This window comes from Drosophila sulfurigaster, chromosome 2R, assembly GCF_023558435.1.
Source record: "Drosophila sulfurigaster albostrigata strain 15112-1811.04 chromosome 2R, ASM2355843v2, whole genome shotgun sequence".
NCBI lineage: Eukaryota > Metazoa > Arthropoda > Insecta > Diptera > Drosophilidae > Drosophila > Drosophila sulfurigaster.
Genome location: NC_084882.1, coordinates 33,989,133 through 34,016,854, shown reverse-complemented (window position 1 = coordinate 34,016,854; position 27,722 = coordinate 33,989,133). Strand labels below are relative to the sequence as shown.

At 41.9% G+C, this 27,722-nt stretch overlaps 2 protein-coding genes across 2 annotated transcripts in view; one reads left to right on the top strand and one right to left on the bottom strand.

Annotated features, from left to right (window-relative positions):
* The first annotated feature begins 381 nt into the window (after positions 1-381).
* Positions 382-6,096, top strand: LOC133839500 (epidermal growth factor receptor substrate 15 homolog). The gene is given in 5 exon segments (XM_062271092.1): positions 382-1,480; positions 1,482-1,747; positions 1,809-2,051; positions 2,116-2,572; positions 2,630-6,096. Coding segments are annotated over 5 exon segments (4,296 nt in total). The 5' UTR covers positions 382-928; the 3' UTR covers positions 5,408-6,096.
* A 2,866-nt stretch (positions 6,097-8,962) lies between these two features.
* Positions 8,963-27,722, bottom strand: part of LOC133839428 (histone-lysine N-methyltransferase, H3 lysine-79 specific) — a 50,083-nt gene continuing 31,323 nt past the window's right edge. The window contains 9 exon segments of the mRNA XM_062270990.1: positions 8,963-11,935; positions 14,256-14,750; positions 14,813-15,028; positions 16,144-17,232; positions 17,235-18,123; positions 18,162-20,116; positions 20,840-21,015; positions 21,083-21,666; positions 22,064-23,459. Coding sequence (XP_062126974.1) covers positions 10,818-11,935; positions 14,256-14,750; positions 14,813-15,028; positions 16,144-17,232; positions 17,235-18,123; positions 18,162-20,116; positions 20,840-21,015; positions 21,083-21,666; positions 22,064-22,342 — 6,801 coding nt within the window. The 5' untranslated portion in view covers positions 22,343-23,459 and the 3' untranslated portion in view covers positions 8,963-10,817.

The window sequence follows — 27,722 nt, the reverse complement described above, 5'->3', positions numbered from 1 at the left end:
CGAGTTGGATAGTTTAAATAATTGCTGGACTGTATTAACGTTAATCAAATTTAAATGTTTACTTTATTACCACTTATCCGATGTATTTTAACAGTTATTTTGTATATACAAATAAAATACACAATTTAAAAAGGAGTCTTCTTCCGTAGTAAACTGCCAACTGCAAAAATACAATATGTGCATATTAAAACTTCAATGGCAATTTTTTTCTCTACAAATTATAAATTGATTGCGATTTTTCTCAAAATCTAAGATGCGAGCCGCATGTCTTATGTGAACAGCGTACCAAGCCTCAGCAAAATTATCGAAGTGCAACACAGTGTTTACAATTGTGTGCTCTTAGTACATTTAGCACATTACATAGCTTCGGAATTTGGTCACACAACGTGTGTATTTTTCGAGACGCAGAAGGAACGGAGGCTCTTATCTCCGCGAAAAATGGATTATTCCAATATATTTTGTAATTATCTTATTAGAAAATAGGGTGCGCGTATTGGAATTACAACAAAAGCAAACGGGAATTTTCATCGTGGCGTTGACGGCGTGTGCGTGCTTTACACTCGCTTAGCAGCGCAGCGAAAATGGTTTATTATCTTGCGTTGTCGTTGTCGTCGTCGTCGTTCACATCCGTCGTATCTTCCGTCGTCGCCAAAATGTCCGTCGCGCCAGTTATCGACTTCGCAATCTTCATCTCCTAAAGCACACGCGTCGCGTCGTCAGCGTATAATTTCGTATTTAGTGCGTAAGCTTTGAACTTGCAAGCGAATCGAGAGCAATAATAACAAGTGGAAAGAATAACAAGACACAAAACAAAACGAAAATCACAAGTGACGTGCAAATTAGAAAGTCTTATAAGAGTGCTGTGCTGTGCTGTGGTGGAGGAGCAACACAGCTGTGGTTGCTGGTGGCCTTAGCCTAGCCTGCTAACATGTCCGAAAAGCATGGCCAGCTTAGTGGTGCGCAGTGGACGACGAAATCAGCAGCAGCGGCGGGGGCAGCAGGAAGCCCAACAAAACATCAGCAACCCAATCCAAATCCCAATTCAAGTAGCAATTCCATATATGAGGCAACTGCAACTAGTCCATATGGCATTCCCATTGCGGTGCCACCGCCACCCACGGGACCAATTCACACGGACATTCCCACATACACCTCTGGACGCTTTCAAGCACCACCGCTTCACATGCATCCGCATACGCTACCCGCAAAATCATCACCTTTAACCATAGTGGCATCATCGCCACTGCATCAGCCACACCTGCAAGCGGCGCAGGTGTCGCCCTCCTCCACAACCACAAATGTACCTGCTCCTAGTGGTGGTTTTGTGCCGCCCGTGTTTCCAAATATGACACCAACGCCTTCACCTGGCTCAGCTGCAGCCGCAGGCGCCACTTCAGTTCTTACGCCGAACCCCTTTGTGGCGGCTTCAGCTGCTGGTAATCTGGCGTTTGTCAATGCCTTCAATTTGAGCAATGCTTCGTTCGCAATTGGATATGGGCAAAATATTGCATGCAATGAACGCAAATGCTGCTGCAGCAGTGTCACCAGCAGCTGCAACAGCAACAACAGTGGCAAGGCATCCTCCACCAGCACATCCGCATCCCAGTGAAGCTGGAGCTGCAGCGGCACCAGCTGTAGCGCCCAGTGGCGCAATCAATGCCACAATTGCGGAGAATGTGATGAGCGCCTTGTCTAATGATGATGAGAAGATGCGACGAGTGCAGCAGGTCATCGAAGCCAGTCTCGAGTGAGTAAATAGACCATTAAAAAACCATAAAAGATATTCAAACAACTTTCATTTGTTGCAGTGACGCTGCTAAGCTGCAAATTGCCCAGATCTTAGAGAGCGTGTCGGGCTTAAAGCCCATTGAGAAACTCTTTCTCTATTTGCGTTTGCCTGGCGAAAGCGCAGACACAGATCCTTTGAGACAACCACAGAATCCGCTGGGCACGCGCTCTGAGATTAATCATACCATCAACTGGGTGCGTTCCCATCTGGAGCACGATGCTCAGGTGTCCATACCAAAGCAGGACGTTTACAATGATTACATGTAAGCATCAAGCTAATAAGCATTTTATATGAGTTGTATTTCATTATTCTTTATCTAATTACAGCGCCTACTGCGAACGCCTGAGCATCAAACCGCTGTCAACGGCGGACTTTGGCAAAGTTATGAAGCAAGTGTTTCCTGGCGTGCGTCCTCGTCGCTTGGGCACGCGTGGCAATTCACGCTACTGCTATGCGGCCATGCGTAAGACCACCAAACTGACGCCACCCCAATTGCCGCAGTTGTGCAAGGATGAACCACTGGATGAAGCTGAATTCAATGAAGCCAGTGCAGCGCAGCAGTTAAACAGATCGCCCAGCGCAGCAGGCAGCTTGGGAGCTGGCACAGAGAATGATGGCTCCTGGGATGTGGTGCGCAATTGGGCCGAAAAACTGCTCAACACCAAGCTGGACAGCGTTGCTGAATTGGCCACACGCATCAAGACCAACAATGCAGCGATTATGGGCGGTTTGGCACCCAAGAAATACACGCCTCGTGAGCCCAAGGAGAAGCGTCTGCTGGCGGTAAACTGTTGCTGTATTTAACTGTTAAACTTTACTTATACTTTGTATTTTTTGCAGGACATGGGACCGTTGAAGAAGCGACGCAAAAAGAAGCGCAAAGGCTCAACATCTTCGGAATCGAGTTGCAATCAACCAAATGCCGCACAGGATGCGGGCAGCAGTCAGGAGGCAGCCAGCGATGAACACAAAACGGAACAGTTATTAAAGATCAAGCAGGAGATTATAGACTCGCCCGGTGGCTATACATCAATTAAGCAGCTGCAGCCGCAACAACAGCCACCACCACAGCAGCAACAACAGCAAGTGCTGCCTATGAATCTGGCCACCGATCAGCGCAGCAATGCTGTGCGTAATCTGACGCCCAAGCTAATGGAACTGCAAACGGAGCAGGCGGCGCAACAGTCGCCATTATCGCCCAGTGGATTGATCATCAAGGACGAGGCCGATACCGAGGAGTACAACACCAGCAACATCTTCTGCAAGAAAGTGCTAAAGGCCCAACAGACCAAAGGCTTCTGGGCCAATTCACCGAGCAGCGGCAGCACCAGCAACACTATGCTCGTGCCTCCAGTGATTACCACAACGGCAGCAACGCCACCGCCGCCTGCCCAACCTCCGCCTGAGAATGCAGCAGCAACTGTGGCGCCGTTGTCGATGGGTCCACCCGCACAGTTGAATCATCAGAGCTCAGTGAGCCCATCGAGTAGCCTGGACACGAACAGCAGTACACCGAAGGTCGCCTCGCGCAACATGATGTTACTGCGTGCCAAGCGCATAATGGCCGAGAATGCAGCCGCATTGGCGGCAGCAGCAGAGGACTCCGATTTGCCGGAGAATCTGGGATTGCCACGGGAACGTGTCATCAGCATTTGCAATATGGACAAACATGAGCTGGATGATTATTTTCTGCCCGGCGATGATGAGGAGGAGAATTCCGAGGGGCCAGATACCGAGCTGCTTCAATATTTTCCGATAGGAGACGCTGAGGAAAAACAACTGAATTCCTTAGATGCTCAAGCAGAACAACACAGAAATCCACAAGCTGGAACTGCTGCGGCCACTGCATTAAGCAATGCAATGGCCATGGCAGCGACAGCGGCCAATGCACGATCCGCCACAGCGGCGGCAACGGCAACAACGATGCAACATCATCTGCAGCCACAGCAGCAGCAGCAACAACATCAGCTGCAGCAGCAACAACAACAGCAACAGTTGCAGCAGATGCGTCGTTCGATGCCATTGTCAACAACAGCAACTGTGGCGACAGCGGCGGCAAATGTTGTGGGTTCTGCCTCAGCGTCTCTGGCACTAATGTCACGAAAGCATCAACAACAACAACAGCAACAACATCAGCAGCTGCGCGGCAGCAGCAGCAACAACAACAACACACCAAACACAAACAACAGCAACAAACGCAAAATCAGTCTAACAAATGCCTCGAGCAATGGCAACAACAAAAACTGCATTTTTCTGCCCATTTCCCCCAACACAAACAGCAGCAATCCGACCGCAGGAGCAGCAGCAACATCAGCAACCACAACTGGACAACAAAACTGTTTTGCTAGTCCGGGATTAACCCGCATGCGACATCGCTCCAATCTGCTAACCAAACAGCAGTCGCTGGACTTTGACAACAACGGCAACGGAGATCCGATGATTGGCGCTGGACATCGACGTAGACGCAACTATGTCTACAGCTATCCCAGCAGCAGTTCAGCTTCGGCACCTCCGAGTCCATCGCTGTTGCAACAGTGCATGGGCGCCAATTGGTCATTCAATGGCAACAACCAGTTTGGCGACGGCATCAGCGGCAGCAACAACAACAGCAGCAGCATCAATAACAACGTCGATCTGTTGGTCAATCAAAACTCGATGGATTTGGAAACAAGTCTGGCCTTGAGTGGCGCAAACATCGAGCTAAATGAAACGCAACGTTCGCAATCGGTGCCGTTGTCGCAACTGCAACGCAGCAGCAGCAACCAATCACCCGCAACCAGCTACAATTCGCAGATGAGTCATGTGGTGGTGACCAGCATTGTGAAAGATGTGCTCTTCTCGGAGAACAGCAACAGTCAACAATCGAAGCTAGGCGGTGGCGACGTCGATGTCTCCGCGAGTCTGCTGTACGACGATGTGGATGTAAGCGCACTTATCTCACCGAACTTTAACAGCAAGTTCACTGGCATCCAAACAACCACCACGTGCAGCTCATCGGCTGGCTCCTCCAGCGGCTACAGCAGCGCAGGCAGTGCAGCGGGTGGGATAGTGTCCCGCTCGGTGCCCTCGACACCGTTGCCTCATCAGCAATCGCAGCAACAGGGCTGCAACAGCAACAGCCTCAACACCACCAATGGCAGCTGCAATGCGGCCAGCGGGTTCTTCAACATCTCGCCCGCCTTCAATTGGACCTCCAGCGCCGTGGGTGGCTATGGTGGGCAATCGTATAGCTCGCGTACAGCGATGGACATATCGAAATCGATGCCAACAACGCCCATAACGACTCCCTGCTTTCGTTACAGTCCCGTCGAGCTGCATCGCGATTTCCTGATCAATGGCAACACTATCGACAGTCTGCCTTCGCCGGCTGTTGCCGCCTTTGGCGCGGATGCTGTTCTCGCTCTCAGTACGGATACGCTGATCGATGATGCGCCGCCGCATAGCAGCGATGTGGAGGCCATGATTGGAGCGGTCGATATGCTCGATAATTTGTAGAATTTGCACGAAGAGAAAGCTCAAACGCAGGCAGAGAAAACAGAAGATACAGCATCCACAACGCAGCCAGAAACAGAGGAGCAGGTCGTTGAATGTTTGCTGCAGCATGTGGACAAGCTATAAGTTCATCTGTCTGTCTGTAGATTAGAATCTGTGTCTACCTAACAATAATGATTGTTGTGTTCAATTACGAGTACCTTTAAACGTTGTCTCCTGCAATGAGCTCTCTCTTCGCAATTATCAGCACAAGCCTAACTTCCTCTCTAATAATAATATTTAAAGTAAGCTCCAATTGGTTTCAAAAATGTCCCAAAAAACATTAGAAAACAAAACAAATGTAGGCAGTTGAATGTCGCGTGTTTTTGCATGTCCTTGAGACCTTCCTCAACCAATCATCAAGCATCCCTCAGGCCCTTGTTATATATGTATGTATCGATGTAGTATTTGTAATGATGTCTGGCGAGATACAGTGTATACTGCATATTGTTATTAAGCATGATGAATGAAAAAAGCAGAAAATTGGCAAATGTTGTTTGCCATATTTTTTGGTCTAGTTGCATAGTTTTTACTGTTGACCCTCGATTTGAGAACGAAAACAAACAAACAAACAAAAAAAAGATATAGTAAAAGAACCTTACAAATGAAACGAACTTAAAGTCTGAATGAATTCAACGTGCAGCGGTTTTAAAAACAATTATACATATACACACATAACTATATATAAAATATAATGGAATGTAAATGTAACATTTTAAATGGACCCCCATTTGGGGCACAACATTGTTTTACAACCCCCCTTTAAAAAAGAAAAGCTATACATAATAGTTCTAAGGTACAAAGTCAAGGAGAAGAAAAAGAAAATTGTTAAGAGGGCCTGAACAAACATGCAACTTGTTCTGTAACAATTATCAAACAAAAAACAACAAGTGTGTCGTAATTGTGTGTAGAATTCTGTTATCAAATCTTATTGTCAACACGTATCTTTCGATTTTATTAACTAATCTATCTATACTATATCTATATCTAATGTATTTCTCCTAACTTTCCTCCTTCTATTCAATTGTTATATTTTTCTACCCAATGTCTATCACTAAGCCATAGTCTTGATGGTCGGTCTTTAATTAGAATTAAGTGTTTGTTTGTTATTGAAAGTGTTTTGTTTAATGATAATGGAAACGCACGATAAGAGCTATCAGCGGCTCTTTTATTGTGTCTAGTTCTCTAGGTTTAATTATTAATGTACTACAATAATTCACCGTTCTATTATTCGATAACTCTTACTTTTACTTTTATATTGATATGCTTACCAACAATGTCCCCCCACAATCAACCTCTTCAGTTTATATATTCAAGTATGTTATAGGTTTCTACGACTTTGAACAAAGTTAGACTTCAGCATTTCATTTAAGTAAATCACGAATTGAACACAGACCGAGATACAAATTTAATTGTTAATTTGTTTGTAAAACAAACTAAAATTCAAACACAGAACAAAACATAAAAAAAATATTCAAACAAAAAATTGTAAAACAAATGAATACATAAATCGTAAATGTGCCTCAGGCTTTATTGTAAAACAATTATATACATATACCATATACCATAAAATTATACACATACAAAGGCATTAATACGATGATGATGATGATGAGTTAGCTATATAAATAATTATATACAAATTATACACTCATTTACAATACACAAAGCTACAACTAGGGAAACAATTGAATTTGTTACGAGTATCGACCTCAGATTCAAACGATTATTCGCATATTAAGTAGTCAGAAGAACTCAAGCATAAACACAATAACCATCAAACCACAATAGCTAAATCCACAGCAGTCAACTAAATATTATCCATATGTATCTGTATCTAGGATTATGTGTATCTGTAACTATAGTAAGTCGATATGCACGTCCCTTACATCCAACTGTTACCGCTTTAACAATACAAAATAAAACAAAAACAAATAGATTGATAGCATAGACTTCCTCCCCATCTAGAAGTATATATGAGTACATACGATATTTTCACCGGGAACACTTTGATAAACAAATGGAAAACAACAATATACACACAATAGTTACATACTTACATGAGTAATGATAAAGATAAACGAACCAAACTGTACTTTTTATAAGATATTTGAATGAAATACAGAAAACAATTAAAGTCAATAAAAAAACCTATAAAAAGAAGCAGCTCATGTGTATTCAATTAATAAGAAACGCGAAACTTGGCGATGATCGACTATGGAATACTCTTTATTTAGTTGTTGTTATAGTCTTGATTGAGGCAAGTTGTTTGTCACCCAAGTCGTCAGGATACTCAAGGATACAACCTAGTAAGAACGTTTTTTCTATACAAAAAGCGGAAACGCCTATTTCAGGTCCTGTAAGGACTTTCGTCCTTTGAATCGTTTATACTACTTAGGAAGCATAAATACTATCTGCATGCCAAAGGACATCAATCTCGTCCTTCAAACGGCCGAGTTCTAGCCTAATTTGTAATTCAAGGACGAATTTTGTAATGCTCATAGCTCGGCCATATCCTTGCAGATTTTAAAAGGAATTGTTTTGGTATACTCCCAGCAATAAACTCTATCGATTGGCATCAAAAAACTATGGGGTCATCTAAGGATCATGGACTTGAAATTTTTCAGTGTGAGAGCTTGAAAAAATGGTCGAAAACCATAAAGTCCTGGTTAACTCGAAAACTACAAGGACGATTTGAATGTCCTTTGGCCAGTTGATAGTCCTTGTCAATAGAAGTTGTTTGACATATGTCCGGTCAGGATACGCCAGGATACGGCTGAGTTATAGCTTATTTTCTCTGTAGAAAAAAGTCCTTTTATTTCGCCTCATGTAAGGACTTTCGTCCTTTTGATTTCATACTTCGAAGTTTGAGGATGAGTACTATCTGCGTGCCAAAGGACAATGCTCTAGTCCTTCAAATGGCGGAGTTACAGTCGATTTTTGGAGTTTTTAACAATTTTTCAATGCCTCCCCCTTGAAAAATTAAAAAAAAAAATTTTATCGAATTTTTTAAAGTTTTGAATGCCAATCGATAGAAATGTTGCTTATGAGTACAAAAACACAAATGTTTGTTAAATTTTGAAAGGATATAGAAGAAGAAGAGCTATCCAAAGAAAATCCTTTAGCTAATATTACTCATAACTTTGGTATATATTTATTAACTTAAATAGAACTTGGCTTGTTGTGTGTATTAATGGATCTAAATAAACAGACATTATAGGATATCAGGATCAAGGATATTCAAGGACATCACCAACCTACCTTTTGTACCCTAACAAGAAATTGAGAATGCAATTAAAAATACAACTTTAATTTTTTGTGTTTTTTATTAAACTTTTAAGTTTAAAATAATAATATTAATATGCAATAAATATTTTTTAAATATACATAATAATACCGTTAATTGTAATATGCGTGTGCTTGTTGTTTAATGTCATTATTAATTAGTTGCCTTTACTTATATTTCATTTAAATACTTTTATGTTTTTTTTTGCGTTTGTTTTGCATTTTCTTCATTTTCATTTTCATTTATATTTATAATTATATTCTTTATGTAAATTTAACTATTTTGTTGTATATGCATTTTACATTAGATTTAAATAGCGCCAAATAATATTCCATTTGCTACAACTGATTCGTGGATGTTTGTTTTTGTTTCGGGGCTATTCTAATTATAGTTTATACAATGTTTTATCCATTTGTTGTTGTTGTTGTTGTTGTGGTTGTGATTTTCCTCAAGCCCTTCGACTCTGTATAATATTGTTAAATATAGTATAATACATTTGTATACGTATAAAAATCATTTATGCGCCTTTCATTTTATTTATTTACTCGTATTATTGTTAAGCTACGCTAATAGCACATTTGAAAATCCAATTAAATTGCTATGTGTCTTATTGTGTTTTCATTGAATTATTATTTATTTATTTTCTCTTGCTGCTTCATATATGGTATGTATATACTACATATATATATTATTTATGTTTATGTTTTTGTTTGTGTTTAATATGGTTTACGTATATTTTTATATATGTATGTTTGCTAAATATTTTTGTTATTATTTATTATTATGTTTGTTGTTAAATGCTTGTAAATCATTTTTATTTGTTTGTTTACTGTTTAATTGGTTTCCTGATATTTCACTTCTTCTTCTTCGTTATTTTAACGCCCCCAAATTCCGCCAAACGCTTTCGCCACAAAATCTCCCTCGCAATTTCCATTCTGTAGCTTTTTTTTTTGCCGAACTCTCCGGGCACACATATTTATATATAGTAGATGTATGTATATATATCTATGTATATATATGTTGTATATGCTGCTACTGCTATATTCTTTATGTATATAATATATATAAAATTGTTGTTATTTCGCTGAGGTGGAAAATTCATTAATTAATAAGGTTATTTGTTGTTGTTCTGCTGCCTGCTGCTTCGGTTGCTTTCTGCATTTTTGTTTAGATTATGGTTAAAGTAACATTTTCGTCATTTTCGGTAATTGTTTTTTATGTTAAAGCACAGCTTTTTAAGTACCATATACATATATAAGTATTTGTTTATAGACCCTCGATGTCGTAATAAACATAGCATACTTTTTGGCTTGATAGCGCTTAAAAGTATGCTACACTTTTTGAGGTCTTAAACATCATGCAAAGTTATGTTTATTTAACCTTTTTATGAATAAGTTTGTATTATTGCCAAGCTTGTTGAATACTTTTTGTTGTTATTTGTTAGTTTTTACAATTTTCAATTTGGTTTTTGTGTTTTTCTTTTCTTTTCTTTTATTGGAAGCGACTTTGACAATTTTACGAACAGGAACGGATCAATTTAGTCTGCTGCTTGGTTGGTCCCAATAAGTCACGAGAAACTGTAGCTAACTGATCAAACAATTATAAAAAGAAACATAAAATAAGAAATCAGTAGTTGTATTTTGCAATTAGTTTAAAATTTATTTAAAAATCATAATAAAAACAGAACTTTAGGCGAAGTGACAAAACATACAACTTAAAACGAATGCAAATCAATTAAACAATACAAAATTAAATACACATTTTAGTACTAATGTTTTCATCTTTTATCATAATAGTAAACTTGCTAATATTCATTTGTAATAATAATAATAATAATAATAATAGTCATAAAGTCAGTAACATTGTTGTTCATCAAAAGGGGATGGTTGCTGTTGTTGTTGTGGTTGCTGTTGTAGTTGGATTTTTGACTTAAATTCTAATACACAAGGTCAGTAGTAAAAATATGCTAAACTAACGCTAATTACAATTTTCTGAAATCAAACAAACACAGACGATAGAATACAAAAAAAAACTAAACAAGGCAAAAGTCGCTGCTATCCAATAAGTTAACTATATATGGTATAAATAAACACAATTTCTTTAGTTACACATTACAAAATACAATTCAACCCGATTCGAATTATTCTCAAATAATTAGTTGTAAAGCAAACGCGTTTCACTGTTCGGCAAATTTAACTAAATCAATTTACATTAATTACTCGTTGTGGTGGCGCCACCTGGTGCCGAGTCGCCAGCATTACTTCTGCTGTCCAGCGACCAATCCCAATCCTTGCCCTTCGGCCGAAACTTCGACGACTTGTGATGATGATGATAGCTCGCATTTGCATTTGCATTCGCATTTACGCTATGATGTGGCGATGACTTTTCTTTCGGCGATTTTCCCGACTTGCTCAGCACCACAGGCGGCGTCGAGGACACGCCTCCGCCTGGTGTATCCATGGCAGGCGGTCCATTCCCGGCGGCATCGGCTGCCGTGGGCGGAGCACTCGAATTGGAGTAGGCCAACAGCTCATCGCAATCGTATTCCCAGTTGCGTTCACAGAACTTCTTCTTGTAGTGCTTCTCGCTGCCGCTCTTCGACTTCCGTTGATACTTCAGCGGAATGCGTCCGTCGTTGACAAGCGAGGGCGCCAGCGCTAGTGGAGGCGTGGCCACGCTTGTGGCACTGGGACTTGGAGTACGTGGGAGTCCAACATCGGACAACGGTGGCGATTCAATGGCGCTGGGATCCACAGGCGAGATTGTCTTCAGCGAGTTGCTCGCATGCAGCGATGAGGAAGCTGTTGACTTCATGCTGCTGTCACTCAAATGATCCGCCATATGATGTTGTTGCTGCTGCTGTTGATGTTGCTGGTGCAGCGATTGTGGCTGCTGTAGCGTTTGTGGCTGCTGCTGCTGCTGATGATTGTGCAGATGACTGTTGTGCTGATACGAGGCATGATGGCTGAGATTGTGCACCTGGCTGGCATACAAACTGTTGCTGTTGCCATTGCCTCCTCCTCCGCCTGCTCCGCCACTGCTGCTGTTGTTGCTGCTGCTGCCGCTGCTGGTGTTGTTGATGGGCAGCTCCAGTTGCGAAGAGCTCGATGAAGTGGACAAGAAAGTGCGCACCGCATCCGAGTTGCTGCTGCTGTGCGTAATGCCCGAGTCCGGTGAAGTGTTGCAGCTAATCGAGGCCGGCACAGTGTCGCCATCTATCGAGCGACGCGTCTTGTCCAGTTCGGTGCTGGCAAAAGCCACAAGTCGATCAAAGCCGGAGCTAACGCGATGCTGCCAATGGGATTCATCGTCGGCTGCTATGACATCGTCTGTCATAAAAAATAGATTAAGCAATCGATTAGACATTTGCAAGAGATAAATAATATTTATTATATATGTGTGTGTGTAATCAATCAATCGAGTATAGTCAAGGCAGCAGCACAATTGCAACTGATGCTGTTGCTGCTGTGATGGTGTGGGTGCGTGTGTGTGTGTGTTTGTTGCTGTGTGTGAATGGTCGCGATAACGGTGCCGATGGCGAATGGCAAATGACGATAACGATTACGATTACGATAACGGGTTGGATTCGTGTAAGCAAGCCCTAGACTTTTGGTACAGTTCACTCAAAACGAAATGCTTTCTGTGTGAGTATGAATGAGCGAAGTGTGCATGTGTGTGTGTGTGTGTGTGTTGGTGAAGATTTAACTTAGAAGGTGTTACAAGAAATCATAAATGGAAATAAAAATTTGTTAAATTTAAAAAAGAGTCAAATCATAAATAAATGAAAAAGGAAAAAAAGTAAACCAATTAGGCGCAACAGAACTTACCTCATGCTCGTTTAAATTTGATATATATAAGTATATAATATACTAGATAAATTGTTTTAATTTCGGTTAGATTAAATTATTGAACGCAAAATAAATTATGTTTCATGTCTTTTTTCGTTTTGTTTTGTTTTGCTTTGCTTTCTTTTGTACTCTGCTTCTCAACAACAACTTTTTTCGTTTTGGCATTTCTTTTCATTCTTGTTTTTTGTTGGTTTTGGTTATTTTTTTTCGTAATTTTTTGTTTATTAATTTATGTATTTCATTTTTTTTGGGTTTTGGTGTTTGAGAATTTTGAGGTTGAGGTAATCAATGGTTGTTATTGGTACTACTACTATCGGCCACAACAAATCCATTGTTATGAGTATTACAATTGGTAGCTGTTTGTTTCGTGGCGCCAGACAAAGTCGAAGTCGTTGTGCGAAGTCGACGTCTGGGATCGTAATTAGTTATAGTACGTTGCGTTGCCAAATCGGTAACTGTATGGGAGTAGAGCATAATAGAAGGGATATAATGTCGAGTTTTGGATAAGTGATGGGGTCGCTTTTTTTAAGTTTATTTTTATTCTTAATTTGTCCATTGTTCGATCTTATATTTTTGTTTAATTTTTTAGTAGTTTTTTTTTTGTGGAAAATTAATAATGCAAATTAAAACATTCCATAGAACATTGTTAATATCCATGTTGAAAAAAAAGTATATATTTTTATGTATGTACTTTACAGAGAGCGTTTTGATTAGGTGTAAACTTTGAGTGTGTGTCGTTTGATGTAATGAATGTTATTTTCAAATGGCGCGAAAACTTTGATAAGATGATGTAGATAAGAGCTTGCAAAAATGTTGCTTATTATTTATAGTTTGATTTTTTTAAATTGTTTAAATCGTATGGGAATTTGTACACTGCGTTGTTGCGTTGAATTTATCACAATTATATTTGGTATTTAAAAGAATGTAATAAACTAAAAATTAAAGCAAATTAAAAGGAATTTGAATGTCTCACTTTATTTTAGAAAAGATTTAAGAAGTATTCAGAGTTCACACAAAATATAAAAAGATTGTTTTAGTTTCATATTTTTACACAGTTTATTTTGATAGTTCTTGATTTTATAGACGAAGTTTCGCGTTAACAGCCGCTGTTATTCTTGGCTGTAAATTGTATGTTAAAAAAGTAGGCGCTGTTACTTAACAGTTGCGCACTGTAAATTGAATGTTAAACAACATAGAAAACAGAAAAGCCGTAAATACCGTTAAAAGACAAAATTAAAAAGGGAAAAGTAAAATAAAACAAAAAGTGCAAACTACAAATAGAACTACGAAAACAACAACACATGACAAACTAAGGACAACACACAAGATAAACAACGGTACGTATACGTAATGATAATTTTTGGTTGTGCAATAAATGTATTTACAATTGTAATTAAAAAAAGGAAATCAAAATATAATTTGTATAATCAAAAATCAAGTGTGCGTGTGTATAAAAGTGTTGGTGTTGGGTTTCAAGCAGAGCTGGAACTGGAAGTGGAGCCAGAAGAGCTCGAGGATGAGTCACTGTCATTATCATTATCTCGATCATTATGATCAGAGTCCTCATCCGACGAAGCAGTCGCAGCAATCGATTCTGATTGCCTATTCTTGGTGGTCAAATCTTGAGCCACCATTTGCGTGGTGGCGAGTCGAGTTGCATATTTGTGTAATTGTTGTGTTTGGTGTTTGGTTTCTTGTTGATGGTATGCTACATGTGCTGGTGGAACGTGTGTTGGTGTTGGTGTTTGTGATGGTGCTAGTGATGATTGTAGTGCTAGATCTGGGCATACGTATGGCTTACCGTCATCCGCTGCGGCATTGGACCGCTGACCGCCCACCATAGTGGGCGTAATGCTGTGGCTGCTGCCCTGATGCGAGGCACGTTGCAAGTGCTGTGATTGCTGCTGTTGCTGCTGCTGGGCATGTGGATGCGATGACGTTGCCTGATGGAGATGATGCGCCGCATGATGATGCATCGATTGGTGGCTTGTGGACAGCTGCAACGGTCGCTCGTCACCCATCAGCGAATTGATCTCGGGACTCATCAACAGCGGCGGCTCCACGAGCAACTTGCTGCGTCTGCCGCACGACGAAGAGGACGACGATGGCGTCGGCGATGGTGTGGTGGCATCGTGAGCTGGCGGTGGCAACGATTGCCCCCCATTGCTGTTCACATACAGATGCTGATGCGCATGTGGCAACGGCTGCGGCTGCGGCTGCGGCTCAAAGTGCGGCAACTTCGCGGGTCGCGATGGTTGCTGATGTGGCGCCAAAGGCGAACTGCGCTTGACACCAACTGCAAGAGTGTTGAAGAGTGAGTATTTACATTTTTGTAAAGCTAATTTAAGGCCAACTTACGTTCCACTTTGTGCGGCGTGCCATTGATGTTGCTGGTTGCTGCGTGCGGCGGTTGCTGTTGCTGCTGATGGTAGCTGTGAGCGGGCGGCGCTTGGTGCGCAAAATGCGGCGCCATTTCTATGGAGGAAGCGGCTGCTGCAGCTCTTCGCTGACGTTCCTCGTTCTCCTCCTTGTACTTGCGAGCACGCACATGATCCTGCAGCGAGGCGGCGAGACCTGTAAAAAAGGAGTAACAATTTGAGTTAGTTATGAGTTGGCAGCGTTGTATCTAGAAGATACTTTTAATATTCGATTTAAATTTATTATAATTTGAATACTATTTAAAAGTGTAACAAATTGTAAGTCTTATTTATTTTATTTTATTATATTAAATATAGTATTTAATACTACATTGAAGTAGAGAAGAGAGTACTGGCTACTGGGGCCTTCGACTCAATAAAAAACTGTCTGTACTTATTATACCTTAAATTTTGTAACTCTTAACTGGGTTCGCAGCATTGTATCTAGAAGATACTTACTGTATTAGAATTTACTATAATTTGAATACTATTTAATACATTAGACATTCCTGACGCAATAATTACAAGAGTCCACATGAATTCTGAGAATTTAGTTGCGTTCAAATAAAAATCTTAAAGATTGCTGACGGGTTTTAATTAGTTTGGTTGAGAATATGGTATATTTCGTACTCTATGGTATATTTTGCAAGTAATAATATACTATATACCGAAAGCTGCTACATTTTTTATATATTTTTCGGTATATACTTTTTTTCTCTCTCTCTCTACTTTTATTTACAATCTGTCTATATTAATTGTAAATTCTATAATTAATATTAAAATTCACAGAAATAGCAGTTATTCAATGAGTTCTGGTATTATATGTACATATGTATGTTACATCTTTTCTGATGCTTGAATTTATCTCTCGGGGAGATCTAGTATGTGAAATCTTTTCAGTCTTCTTAGTATTAAATTGTTGTCTACTAGACTTATGGCTAAATTATTTTCGTGGTATGTTCTTGAGCGATGAAACCGCAAAGTAGAAAATAGACATCGGTTGAATGACTTCTCCTTCAGCATATGTGAATTTCGTAGTCTAGCTTGGGTGCAATATTTCGGAGGTGAAGATTGTACACTTATTTTTTGCAATTCATAACGGTTGCATGTATTCTTCTTCATTATATATACATTTCATAGCTTATATTGGGTGCAATATTTCTGAGTTGTAGGTATTACTCTTTTATTACAATCCCAGATATTTCATCCATCTTTATATACTTTGATCTTCCTCCCCATCAAGTATTCTATTACTATTTCTCCCCCACTTACCTTCCAGTGGCGGATTGGCGCCATTTAAGCGTGGAGCACGCAGCGCATTTGCTCCGCTAGCTGAGCTCTTGGACTTCTGATGCTGCTGTTGTTGTTGCTGCTGCTGCTGCTCCTCGTGGAAGTAGGCCTCAATGCAGCCCTTCATCTCGGCACGCGGCAATGCAACCGGTTGATATTCCCGTGAAGAACGCGCTGAGGAAGGCGCTCGTGAGCTGGCCGGCGACTTTTGGTTGTAGGCCACATGAGCCAAGGTGGCCAGATTGTTGCCCGTGCTGGACGTGGCCTGGCTGTAGTTGGTGGGCTGCGGCTCGTTGCCTTCCTCGGCCAGGGGACGCACATGCACCCGTTCGGGTCGCGTGGCATGCAGATTGATGAGCAGACGATCGTGCGAACGATCGAGGAAAGCGCGTTCCATAAAGTGAGCGCCACCGTTTCCCCCACTGCCTGAGCCTGTGCTCATGTTGACCGCTGCATTGATGATGCTCTGATGCGAGATCTCCAGCGTACGCTCGATTTCCCCGTTCACCAGATCGCCAATTGTCTTGCCCGCCGTGACAGGTGGAGCCAGAGGCATTGGCGGAGGCGTTGGCATCGGTTGGGGTGGCTGATTGAGCTTTTCCTGCGACAGATGGCGACGCAATGCCATCTTGGCTGGCGACACTTGCGTGTAGTCGGGCTGCGAGGAGTTGGAACTGGGGCGACTTGGCGGTCGCACTGTCAGACGCTCCACTCGATAGCCGGCGTAGTCCGAGTTGGCTGAACTGGCGCGTGGCAGCAACTCCATGCTGTGCTGCTGCTGCTGTTGATGCTGTTGATGCTGCAGCTGATGTTGCTGCTGTTGTTGTTGCTGCTGTTGCTGCTGCTCGGCGAGTTGCTCGCGACTGCCGGAACGCTGCAGCAGATTCTCAGCGGGTGCCTTGAACTCTGCCGCCGCATGATGATGAGCCAAATGTGCCAACTGCGCATGATGCGCATGTTGCTGCTGTTGTTGTTGTTGCTGCTGCTGTTGTTGCTGCAGACGTTGCTGCGCCACGTGCGCCAACATCATGGCGTGTTGTTGCTGCTGCTGTTGCTGCACCATAAAGTGCCGTAGCTATTCGCGCTCACCGAAGCGCGTCTGCGATGGAAGCCCAGATCTGCCGCAGTGGGCGTGGCTGCTGCTGTTGCCGCCGCATGGCCTGCATACAGCGTGGCCATGTGCGAACTGCTCGCTGCAGCTGCTGCAGAGGGGGGAGGTGGCGGCGGCGGTGGAGGCGCGGCTGTTGCGCCACGCCCCTGAGCCACAGGCGCATACTTGGACTCCTTGACCAGCGCTGTTTGGCTGTATTTGCCCGCCAGTTGCTGATGATGTTGCTGCTGCTGCTGTTGATGGTGTTGCTGCTGCAGTTGTTGCTGATGTTGTTGCTGCTGCAGTTGTTGCTGCTGCTGCTTGCTGCTGATGTAGGCACTGCCGTAGGGCAGATTGGCGGGTGGCGGAGGCGCCGTTGAAGCTGCTGCTCCAGCTCGCGGTCCTGGCAACGGCGGCGTTATCGGCGATATGGTTGTGTTGGCATTCAGATGCATCAGACCCTGTGTTGACACCGTGATGATGTTGTGCAAATTGTTGGGCGTGGTTGTTGTTGCCATTTGCTGTTGCTGCTGCTGCTTGCTGCGCTTGGAGACAGGCGATTGCAGCGTGGGTGTTGCTGGCGTCTCGATGATGGGCAACGCTTTGCTGCGTTGCTCTTGATCTTCGTTGAGTGCCGAGGTGATGATGCTCTTCAGCCGATCCTCAAAGTTGGCCACCTTCGGCGATTCCTGTTTGCCTCGACTCAGTCCCGGCAACTCGCACTTGGGCAGCAGCAATGCTGTTGGTTGCTGCTGCTGTTGTTGCTGTGCTGCTTGTGGCTGCAATTGTTGCTGCTGCGATTGCTGCTTAGGCGCCGGCATCAGCGTGCTGTCTTTGTACAACGCTGGCGACGTCTTTGGCTCCGTCTTCGGCTCCGTCCCGTCTTCGGCTTGCCATTCACATAGTTCACAGCAGCGTTGTTCAGAGTCTGAGGTGCTGTTGGCGTTGGCAATGCTTGGAATTTGCCCGCCTCGACTTGACGGCACGTTTCCAGTATCTTCTGGGCCAACACTTCGGGATTGCTCTCCTGTATCTTGCCCACCTCGGGTACCTCGGGCCACTCTTGCGATCTGGCGCGATGTTCACGACTGCGTCGCGATGATTTGCCTGAGCTGAGCTTGTTGCTGCAGTTGGCTGCTTGCTGCTGCTGTGGAGGAGTTGCTGTCACAGCAGTTGCTGCAGTTGAGGGTGCAATTGGAGCCGCTGAGTTGCTGCTAGAGCTAGCCAGGCTAATGTTGGTGCCTTGAGCAAGGAGAGCAGCCGCTGTGCTGCGTTCCTCGGCGGACTTTTGCAGCGTGGTCGTCTCCTGCTCGATGGTGGAGACTTGAGCGTACAATTTCTTGCGCTGACTCAACGTGTTGGCAATCTCCTTCAGCACCAGCTCCTGGGCTGCAGTTTCCGACAACTCTTGCGGCAGCTCGAGCTTCACTTTGCCATTGGCACCTCCATTGTTGGCGGAGCAGAGTTTCTGGTATTCGGGCAAATGCTTGAGCTGCTTGCTGAGCAGCAGCTTCTGTTCGCTCTCGTAGACGGTGACCTCGCTGCGCATCTTGCTGACCGCATGCTGCAGATCCTTGTGCCGTCCGACAATCTCCTTAGCCTGGGCTATCAGATCGTTGGGCGAATTCACATTGATGCCCAGCTCATTCATGCGCACCTTGAGCAACGTCACGCTGTCATCGATCAGCACCTTGATCTGTTTGTCCAGCTGACTGGCGCGATTCTTCAGCCTCGCCATGCGCTCCTGCTCCTGGGCAATCTGCTTCTGCACCTGCGGCAGATACGCACTCGACCGCATGTTCTCAATCATTGTCATGTACTGCGACCGGAACACATCGAGCAGTATCTGCAATGCATACGGCGTGTCCTGCGGTGCCGTGGGAATGTCCAGCTCCCGATGCGACATATCCCCGGTGAGCAGCGACGTCAGCTGCTGATCCACAGTGCCTGGCGCGGCGGGCAACTTCTTGGTCATCGCATCCAACGAGGTGCTGAGCACCGTCTGCTTGTGCAGCACATCGAGACCCGCAATCTTCAGGCACTTGCGTCCCCGCTGACCCTTCTTCAAGCGTCCCTTGCGTCCGGGTCCCGCATTGGCGCCCGCTCCTCTTGGCTGATCCTCCTTGCTGCTGGAGTCTTTGCTAGCCGAAGCCGAAGATGCAGCCACAGCAGCCACGGCTGCAGCTTCTTCGGCTTCGCGTTGCGCTGCTGCTGCCGATTTGCTGGCGATTGCCGCTTTTCGTGTCAGCTTCTTGCGCTTCTTCAGCGTGGTCACAGCTCGGGGCACGCGACCCGAGTGGCTGTTGCTATTGTTGCTGTTACTGTTGTTGTTCTCCTCGTCGTCGGACTGCGAACTCTTGCCCTTCGAGCTGCACCAATCGGACCAAACTTTGCGCGTCATCGGTCCATTCGATGCCGAGGTGGCATTGGTTGCTGTCGTCGTGTTGCCGCCATTACCATTGGCTGCTTCCGCATCGCCTTCGCTCTCTGTGCTGCTGTCCATGTCGAGGCTGCGTTGCTGCAACTGTTGCTGCTGCTGCTGTTGTTGCTGCTGCTGAGCTGTTGCCAGCTGTTGGCGCGTCTTTGAGGCAGCTACACTGCTCACTCCGCTCACATTCGCTGGCGATTGCGATTGATGTCGCTGCGGATGATGTGGTTGCTGCTGCTGCGATTGTTGCTGCTGCTGCTGTTGCTGATGATGCACGGGTCCGTTGCTGTTCACCAGCTCTCTGTCCTTCTCTCGCTGCAGCTCACGCGTGTGCTGCTGATGGTTGTTGTTGTGGCTGTGATTATTATTGTGATTATTGTTGTGCTGTCCAACGTTGGCCTCACGCTTGGCACGATCGCGCGTAGTGCGCACAGTGCCTGCAAAAAATGATGGGAAAAGCGTTCGGTTAGTCAAGTTGTTTTAAATTTCAAGCAATTTCCTTATAAAGGAAACATTGAATATTTTTAGAAGTTCCTTCAACTTTGTTCTATATTTTATAGTTTGTAGATAAGATTATTTTTTGAACATCAATTTAATTCGCTTCCTAAATCTCTTTTTAAACTGAATTACCTATTACAATATTAAACTCAATTGTGTCTGCGAGTGGCAGAAAGGAAACTGAACTCAATTTTAATATATCTAAGTCTAATAGTTGCTAAAATTTCAAGTTTTAAGCTGACACACAAAAAGTCAGAAGGACTCAGAAGGAATCGGCACTTGATACAATTTCCTTTAGGAAACTTTCCCTTTAGAGATTAACTATAATACCTCAGCTTCTACACTTCATATAAATAAAATATCTGATTCAAGAAACACTTTAAAAACCATTTCAATTACAGAAAACACTTTCAATATTTGCATTAAACATAATTGATGATAAAACACAAAAAAATTAAAGTGGAAAAGTGATCTGAATTGATCGCATGATTGATAGTGAGTGATTGTGAATGATCTTATGGCTGATTGATCATGATTGATATTGGCAATTGTGGTTGATTGATTGAGCGTGTGTCGATTTCGATTGTGGCTCGTGTGTGTGCTTTGCAGCCCCACCCAACCCCATTCACTTCACTCCTTCACTCAGTTGTCCAGTTACTTACCCACATGCTCGTGATCATTGCCGCCCTTGGTTTTCAGTCGCTGAAAATAGCGCTCTAAAATGGTGCGATCAATCACATGCAGATAATATGAAACCGGTTTGCAGGTCCACGAAACAGAACCCTTAAGGGGCGGTATTTCGCTGACATACATGATGGTGCCAATGTCGCTGAGGTTGCTGTGAAGAAAAGGGAAATCAAGTCATTAGAAACATATTGGATAGCAAATTCATTTATATTACTTACCGATCTGTTATCCTAAAGTTGAGCGGACAAAAGGACTTTGAGGAGACGACTCGGGCGCCATCTCGCAGATCAGCAAAACGCTCCTTCAGCTGATGATCGACCGTCGGACCAAAGGCAAAGTTGTTGACAAACACCAGCGTCGACGACGTGATCTTCTCCCGATGCTCATCGACCAGAAAATCCCCCTTGATCAGCTTGTACTCGCAGTACCGTTTGCCAAACCAACCCATGTACTGGCGAAAGAACACATCCATGCGTTCCGCATAGCGGGCGGGAGTGTCGGCCTTCTCGATGCCAATGCACGTCTTGAGGGGGAACGATCCAGCCATTTGCAGTACCACCTGTCCCACACCGGAACCGAGATCAATGAACGTGTCCTCCTTGCTAACGGTGACATGCTTGAGCATTTGCTGCACCAGCTCGTACGATGTCTCGCCATAGACCTCAGGCGAGAAGGGCTCGTATTGATTGAGCTTATCCGGATCGAGCACGGCAGCATTGTAAACTAATTGCAGTATGTGTCTTAAAAGGCTAGGGTGAGCGAACTTATTCAAACGCTCGGCGGGCAGTGAAGTTCCTTTTTCCTGCAAAGGGGGAAAGTTCGAATTTAGGAAACGTCGAAATAAGATGTTAAGTAGAGAGGAATTAAAAGTTTGATTTGTCTAACTAGTAACTGATTTTTTAGATCTTCTTTGAAGGAATAATTAATTTTAATACTTCTTGAGGAATATTGAGAATGGAACATTTTATCTTTTAGCGAACCTATTGTTTCCACAGTGCATAATTTGTTGTTTTAGGAATCACATTTGGAATAGATCATAAAATAATAAAGTTTCAGGTCTTATTCCTTAATTCTTAAACCTCAGACGTAAGGCAAATTTGAAACAATGAAATAGAAAAAATTTTTTAGATTTTTAGCTTGGTCTACGTTAATCTATATCATCACCATAATCAGTATATAATATTGAACTCGTTACTTACCAATGCAACAATACTGTCGACAGCTTTATTGAAGCGATCGACAAGATTTGTCATAGTCTTATAGCAGGCAGTGTCAATGTGATTGAGGTTGATCTCCTCGAATGCGGATGATATCGATGGCAGCTCATCGCATACGAATTTGATTGTATCGATGATATCGATGCCATTGTCATGCTTATCCTGGCCGTGTCCAACTTGCAATGGCCACGCGAATGTGATCGTATCGGAGGAGCCAGCTGGCGAACGCAACACCAAGTCTTTGACTTGCGGTGTTGCCATATTTTTGTGACCTTGCCACAGTTGAGCGGCAAAGTGTCAAATTGATACACGAAAGCACTGAAAACAACTGTCGTCGATGGTTGTGTTGTCGACAGTTGTTTTTGTTTGTATGCTTCGCAATTGTTGATGTTTCTTGTGTTTGTTTATAAACTCTGTTTTGATTGCAGTGTCAGTTGTTCTTCTTGAATATTGAGGTGAGCATGAGCGAGTGTTCGAATACGTTCATATGAATAAGTATGAATGCGTTAATCGAATGATGATCGAAAGGAAAAGAAAATTGTTCTTGTTTTCGTTTTCGTTGGCAGAGGAGCTGTGTAGGTGGCGCTTTACGTTGCGTTCCGTTACGTTACGTTAGGGCTACGATTACGTTATAATTACGATTACGATGATAGGTTTTTGTTGTTGTTGTTGTCTTAGGAACACTGGCAGCGTTGGGTTAAATTATGTGTATGTGTGTATTGGGCTAAGAGATGATTGTAAACAAATGATCCAAAATAACTAATAACTTTTTCGACTACTTCAAACAGTGGGTGTGTGTGTGCGTCACGTTACGTTGCGTTGCGTTACGATCGTTACGTTATTGTTGCTACTGCTGCTGCGCTTCTTTTACTGCTTTTATTGTTTTTGCTGCTTCTGCTGCTGCTGCCGCTTCTCCCGCCCTCAATGAATTCTCGTCGTTCGCCGTCTTCTCTGCTCACTCCTTCGTCGTCTCTGCTACGTCGTCGTCGCTGCTGTTGTTGTTGTCTTCCTCCAGCAGCAGTGGCAGCCAATGGAACAGCAACAAAATACAAAAGTAACTGATGATAGTTGCGTAATTTAATATTTTGCTGGATGTTAAGAAAACGATGCATTTTCCTCAATGTGCGACAACATTTTTGCCCAACTGAGACTCTGTTGTTGTTGTTCGTTTTGCTCTTGCTGTTTCATTTCATCGTTGCGCATTCCAGCAGTTACGTTTCACTTCACTGTGTTCCATGGCACGCCAACAATTAACGTTACGCATGTTGGGCGCGTGTCGAACAGTGTTGTAAAACGTCGTGTGTTTAAAGTATTTCTTTATTTACTTTATGAACTGTAATTTTTCTAGTTTGTTTTTTTGTTTTTGTTTTAGGGGGGTCTGCAAGAAGAAAGAGAAAGAACAGAGAAATGGTAGAACATAAATAAACAAGGCTTGATTGAGGAATGCATTAAGTAAAGTAAAGTAAAATAAACTAATATTTTAAAATAAACAAATACGAATTCGATATTGAAAAATGCTGTTTAATGGAGCGTGCTTCAATCGAAATGTGCCAAGCGAACATATATGAATGTGAGAAATGTCGAAATACAATCTCTAAACATGAATGAGAAACAGTAACGCACTAAACTATTTAAATTTCGATTGAATTCGTAACAATATTATAAGTAAACTAAGTATTAAAAAAGTTGTTTGATCTCTAGCAGTAGCAGTAGATTAGCGGTTTAATATCTTGCATTGCCTAGGCATTAAAGATTATAATAATAAATATGCCATTCTATAAATATTAATCAAATTAACTTAACAGCAAAGTAATTTATGTAAGAAAGTCTCTCAGCTTTAAATTACAAACATTTCAAATTCAAAAAAGCGTTGCAAATTTATGCAACAAACCAGCAAGGTATTATCTTAATAAGCAAATCAATTATTAATTGAGGCATGAACGTAAAGTTCACATTAATCTCTCAAGAACTGATTCATTCATACAGACAGAGGCTTTAGTTATAAATTTCCCTCACATAAAGCTCGTTTTTTTTCTCTGCATTTTTCGAGGCCTCATTATTTATGTTTATTATGCTAATTTGTAATGCGAGGCACGCTTCAAGTTCTTATTTTATATTTGTTGCTGTATCTTGTTCTGTGTGCTTTTTGCTTTTTGTGTGTGTGAAAAGTAATTCAATTCCCAGGCGCGTATATCTTTAATGATGCTCGTGCTGCCGCCTTGTGGGCGTGTCCCAGAGAACGACAATGCGACAATGGGACTTCATTAGCATAGGCAACAAAACAGAGAAGAAAAAAAAGAACAAAAATCATTGCAGAGGAATGGACGCATAAAATCGATAACAACCCCTAGGATTCCAGTGTATATACCCAGATATATATATAGTATACAACATTTCTCTGTTCGTTGTTGTTCGGGTTTAATTAAAGCTTTACGCTTTAAAGCGCTGCTCGGACATTGAAATATTTTGGCTAGACAAGCGCCACATTAAATTGAATGGCCTTTCGGCTGCAGTAACAACTGCCTCTCGTTGTGTGTGCCCAGCCCAATCCTGTCTGGCAACTACTCTGCCACACATTGTACACAATATATATACACAGATATGCTATATATACCGTTATATATGGCCCTGTTTGATATTTGTTATGCATGCACGTGTGCGAATGCGAATATCCGCCCGTCTCGTATCTGCATATATACCATATACTATATATGTATGTGTATCCTGTGCGCATATATCTCTGTCTCACTGTGTTGCCATGACAGCCCATGGACTACAGACAACACCACAGCTCTGGCTCCACCATCTGTTGCCCCCCATCACCTCTTTTCCATATAAACTACTCTCTCGTTTGGCCTACCGTCATCCTGTTCGGGCGGTTAACCAACACTCTGCCCGCTCCCCCCCTTAGACGTCTATTCCCTGTCTGGCCAGTCTGTGTATGTGTATCTATGTGTTGCATACATACAGCAGGCAACCAATCAAGCATACGCCTGGTCAGCCACATTAGCTGTTTAACAATTTTGCGTTAATCAATAGAATAATGCAATAAACGCATTTAAAGGACACCACAGTTATTTGCCTTTAAATTGACTCACTTTACAATCGTTGAAAAATCGTTTGATATCATTTATTGAGTAACTTGTTGACTTTAGAAAAAATAATTTATACGTTATTGCCATTTTAAGCAAATACGCTTTCATTGAGCTAGCGCTATAACTTAATAAAAATCAGCAATGCAAATGTGTATTGACAACAATGTTTATAAATAGCAAAGGTGAGCGAATTAACAATGAAACAGACTTCGAAAATCGATTCACGCTTTTAATCTACTCCAACATTTGCAAATTCTTCCGTCTAATGAACTACTTTTTAGTTGTTTTTCTAAATTTTATTACCCATAGGGTAGAAGGGTATTATAACTTTGTGATCGAGGCATCTCCGAGCCTATATATACTCTTGATCAGCGTCAATAGACGAGACGAACTAGCCATGTCCGTCTGTCTGTCTGTCCGTCCGTCCGTATGAACACCTGGATCTCAGAGACTATAAGAGATAGAGCTATAATTTTTTCGACAGCATTTGTTATGTTTACACGCAGATCAAGTTTGTTTCAAATTTTTGCCACGCCCACTTCCGCCCCCGCAAATCAATAAAATCGAATAACAAACTTAATTTTAAATCTAGAGTAACAAATTTTGGTATATACAATAATAACTATAGTAGTTATGATTCCTGAAAATTTGGTTGCGATCAGATAAAAATTGTGGAAGTTATTAAACAAATACTTTTGTCTTAGTTGCTTCGGCTGACAATCTGCTATATTGTGACATCTATGGTATGTTTTGAATGCGGTACTATATCGATATACCTCATGACGCCATTTTTCATTTTTGGCTATATTTGTATGTTTTCATATTATCGCAAAATATATTGGTTTTATTCAAAATGGGTAGCGGGTATCTCACATTCGAATACAATTGACTGTAGCTTTCTTACTTGTTTTACTTCACACTTTTCAGCATTTTGCCATTCATTAGTTTAATTTATGTTGTCATTTGCAATATTTATAGGTAAGTGAATTAACAATGAAACTAAATATTCACACTACATTTTGCAGTTGTTTCTAGTTTAACACTGCAATTTTCATTCCTCTAGACTTTTATTCTATCTACTTTTATACTTGCAACTCTTACTCCATTTACACAGCTTAATTTGATGCCATTCATTAGCTTAATTTATGTTTTCATTTGCAATATTAATAGAGGTCTACACCCTGTGTACTGAATGCTCAATGTTCCGTCGTTCCCCCCACAATCGGCATCTAAATCAAAATCGGAAAGTCATTCACAACAGACTGTCGCTTGTCTCTGCCAGACAGTCGCCGCCGGTTGCATTCCCTTCCTCCTCCCTTCTCCTCTTTTTTGTTGTGCTGGACTAATATACAAAATATACAAACAGACAGTCCAGTCAGTTCAGTCACTCAGTTGGGGGTGAGAGGTCAAGCTATGGCGCCGTTTTTGTTCAGCTTTTGTTTGGCCTGTACTTTGATGTGAGGCAAGCATGTTGCACATACGCAACGTTGAACAACGGAACCCATTAGAACAGACCAAAAAATCGACAACAAAATGTTTTGCTGACGAAATTTGAAATTTCTGCGTAAATTGCTTATCAATTCGCCCTCATACTCGAAAGCCCTTATAAATTAATCATGCTCTAAAAAGTTTTCAATATATAAATGCCACTTAAAATATGTTTGCTTTGAAACTGATTTCCCTAATTAGACCTACCTTACTTCTATGTCTGCATTAATTACACTCTGTTGACATCTCTATATATATTTATCTAGTTGTTGCTCTTTTCTTACGCTTAGCTTAGCTTATTTATCGCATCATTGAAAACAGAAAACGCTGGCAAACACATTGCTAATTAGACACACATTCTCACACACAGAAACTCATAGCGAATACAACCATTAGAACCATTAGTTTAGTGTTTTTTGTGCCATTTATACCCAGCAGCTTAAAGGCATTGCTTAAACGGTATACCGAAAGTTAATCTTGGTATATTCTATGGAAAATATACTGTTAAATATTGGCTTAATGTGGTATGTTTATGTAAAATACTGTTTAATATTAGCTAAATATATTATGTGGTATACTGAAAGCTAATCTTGGTATATTCTATCTAAAATATACTTTTAAGTCTTTGAATAATTGCAGCTATGTGGTATATTCAAAGCAAATCTTTAAAAATACTGAGTCATGTTGTAAATAGATAACAACTGTTAGTATATTTTTGGAAGATATAGTGTTAAATCTTGGTATATTCTATGCAAATATACTGTTAAATATTTGAATAATTGCAGCTATGTGGTATATTCAAACGAAATCTATGTAAAATATACTCTTTGAGTCATGTTGTAAATTGATAATAACTGTTAGTATATAGTATATTCAAAGATATACTGTTAAATCTACTCTTTAGTCTATACTAAATACCGTTAAATATTAGTCAATTTTAATTATTTGGTATATATACTGTGCAAATCTTGGTATATTCTGTGTTAATATGTTAAATATTTTTAATTTTATGTCATATGGTATATAAACTAAATATATTCCATTGAAAAAATATACTA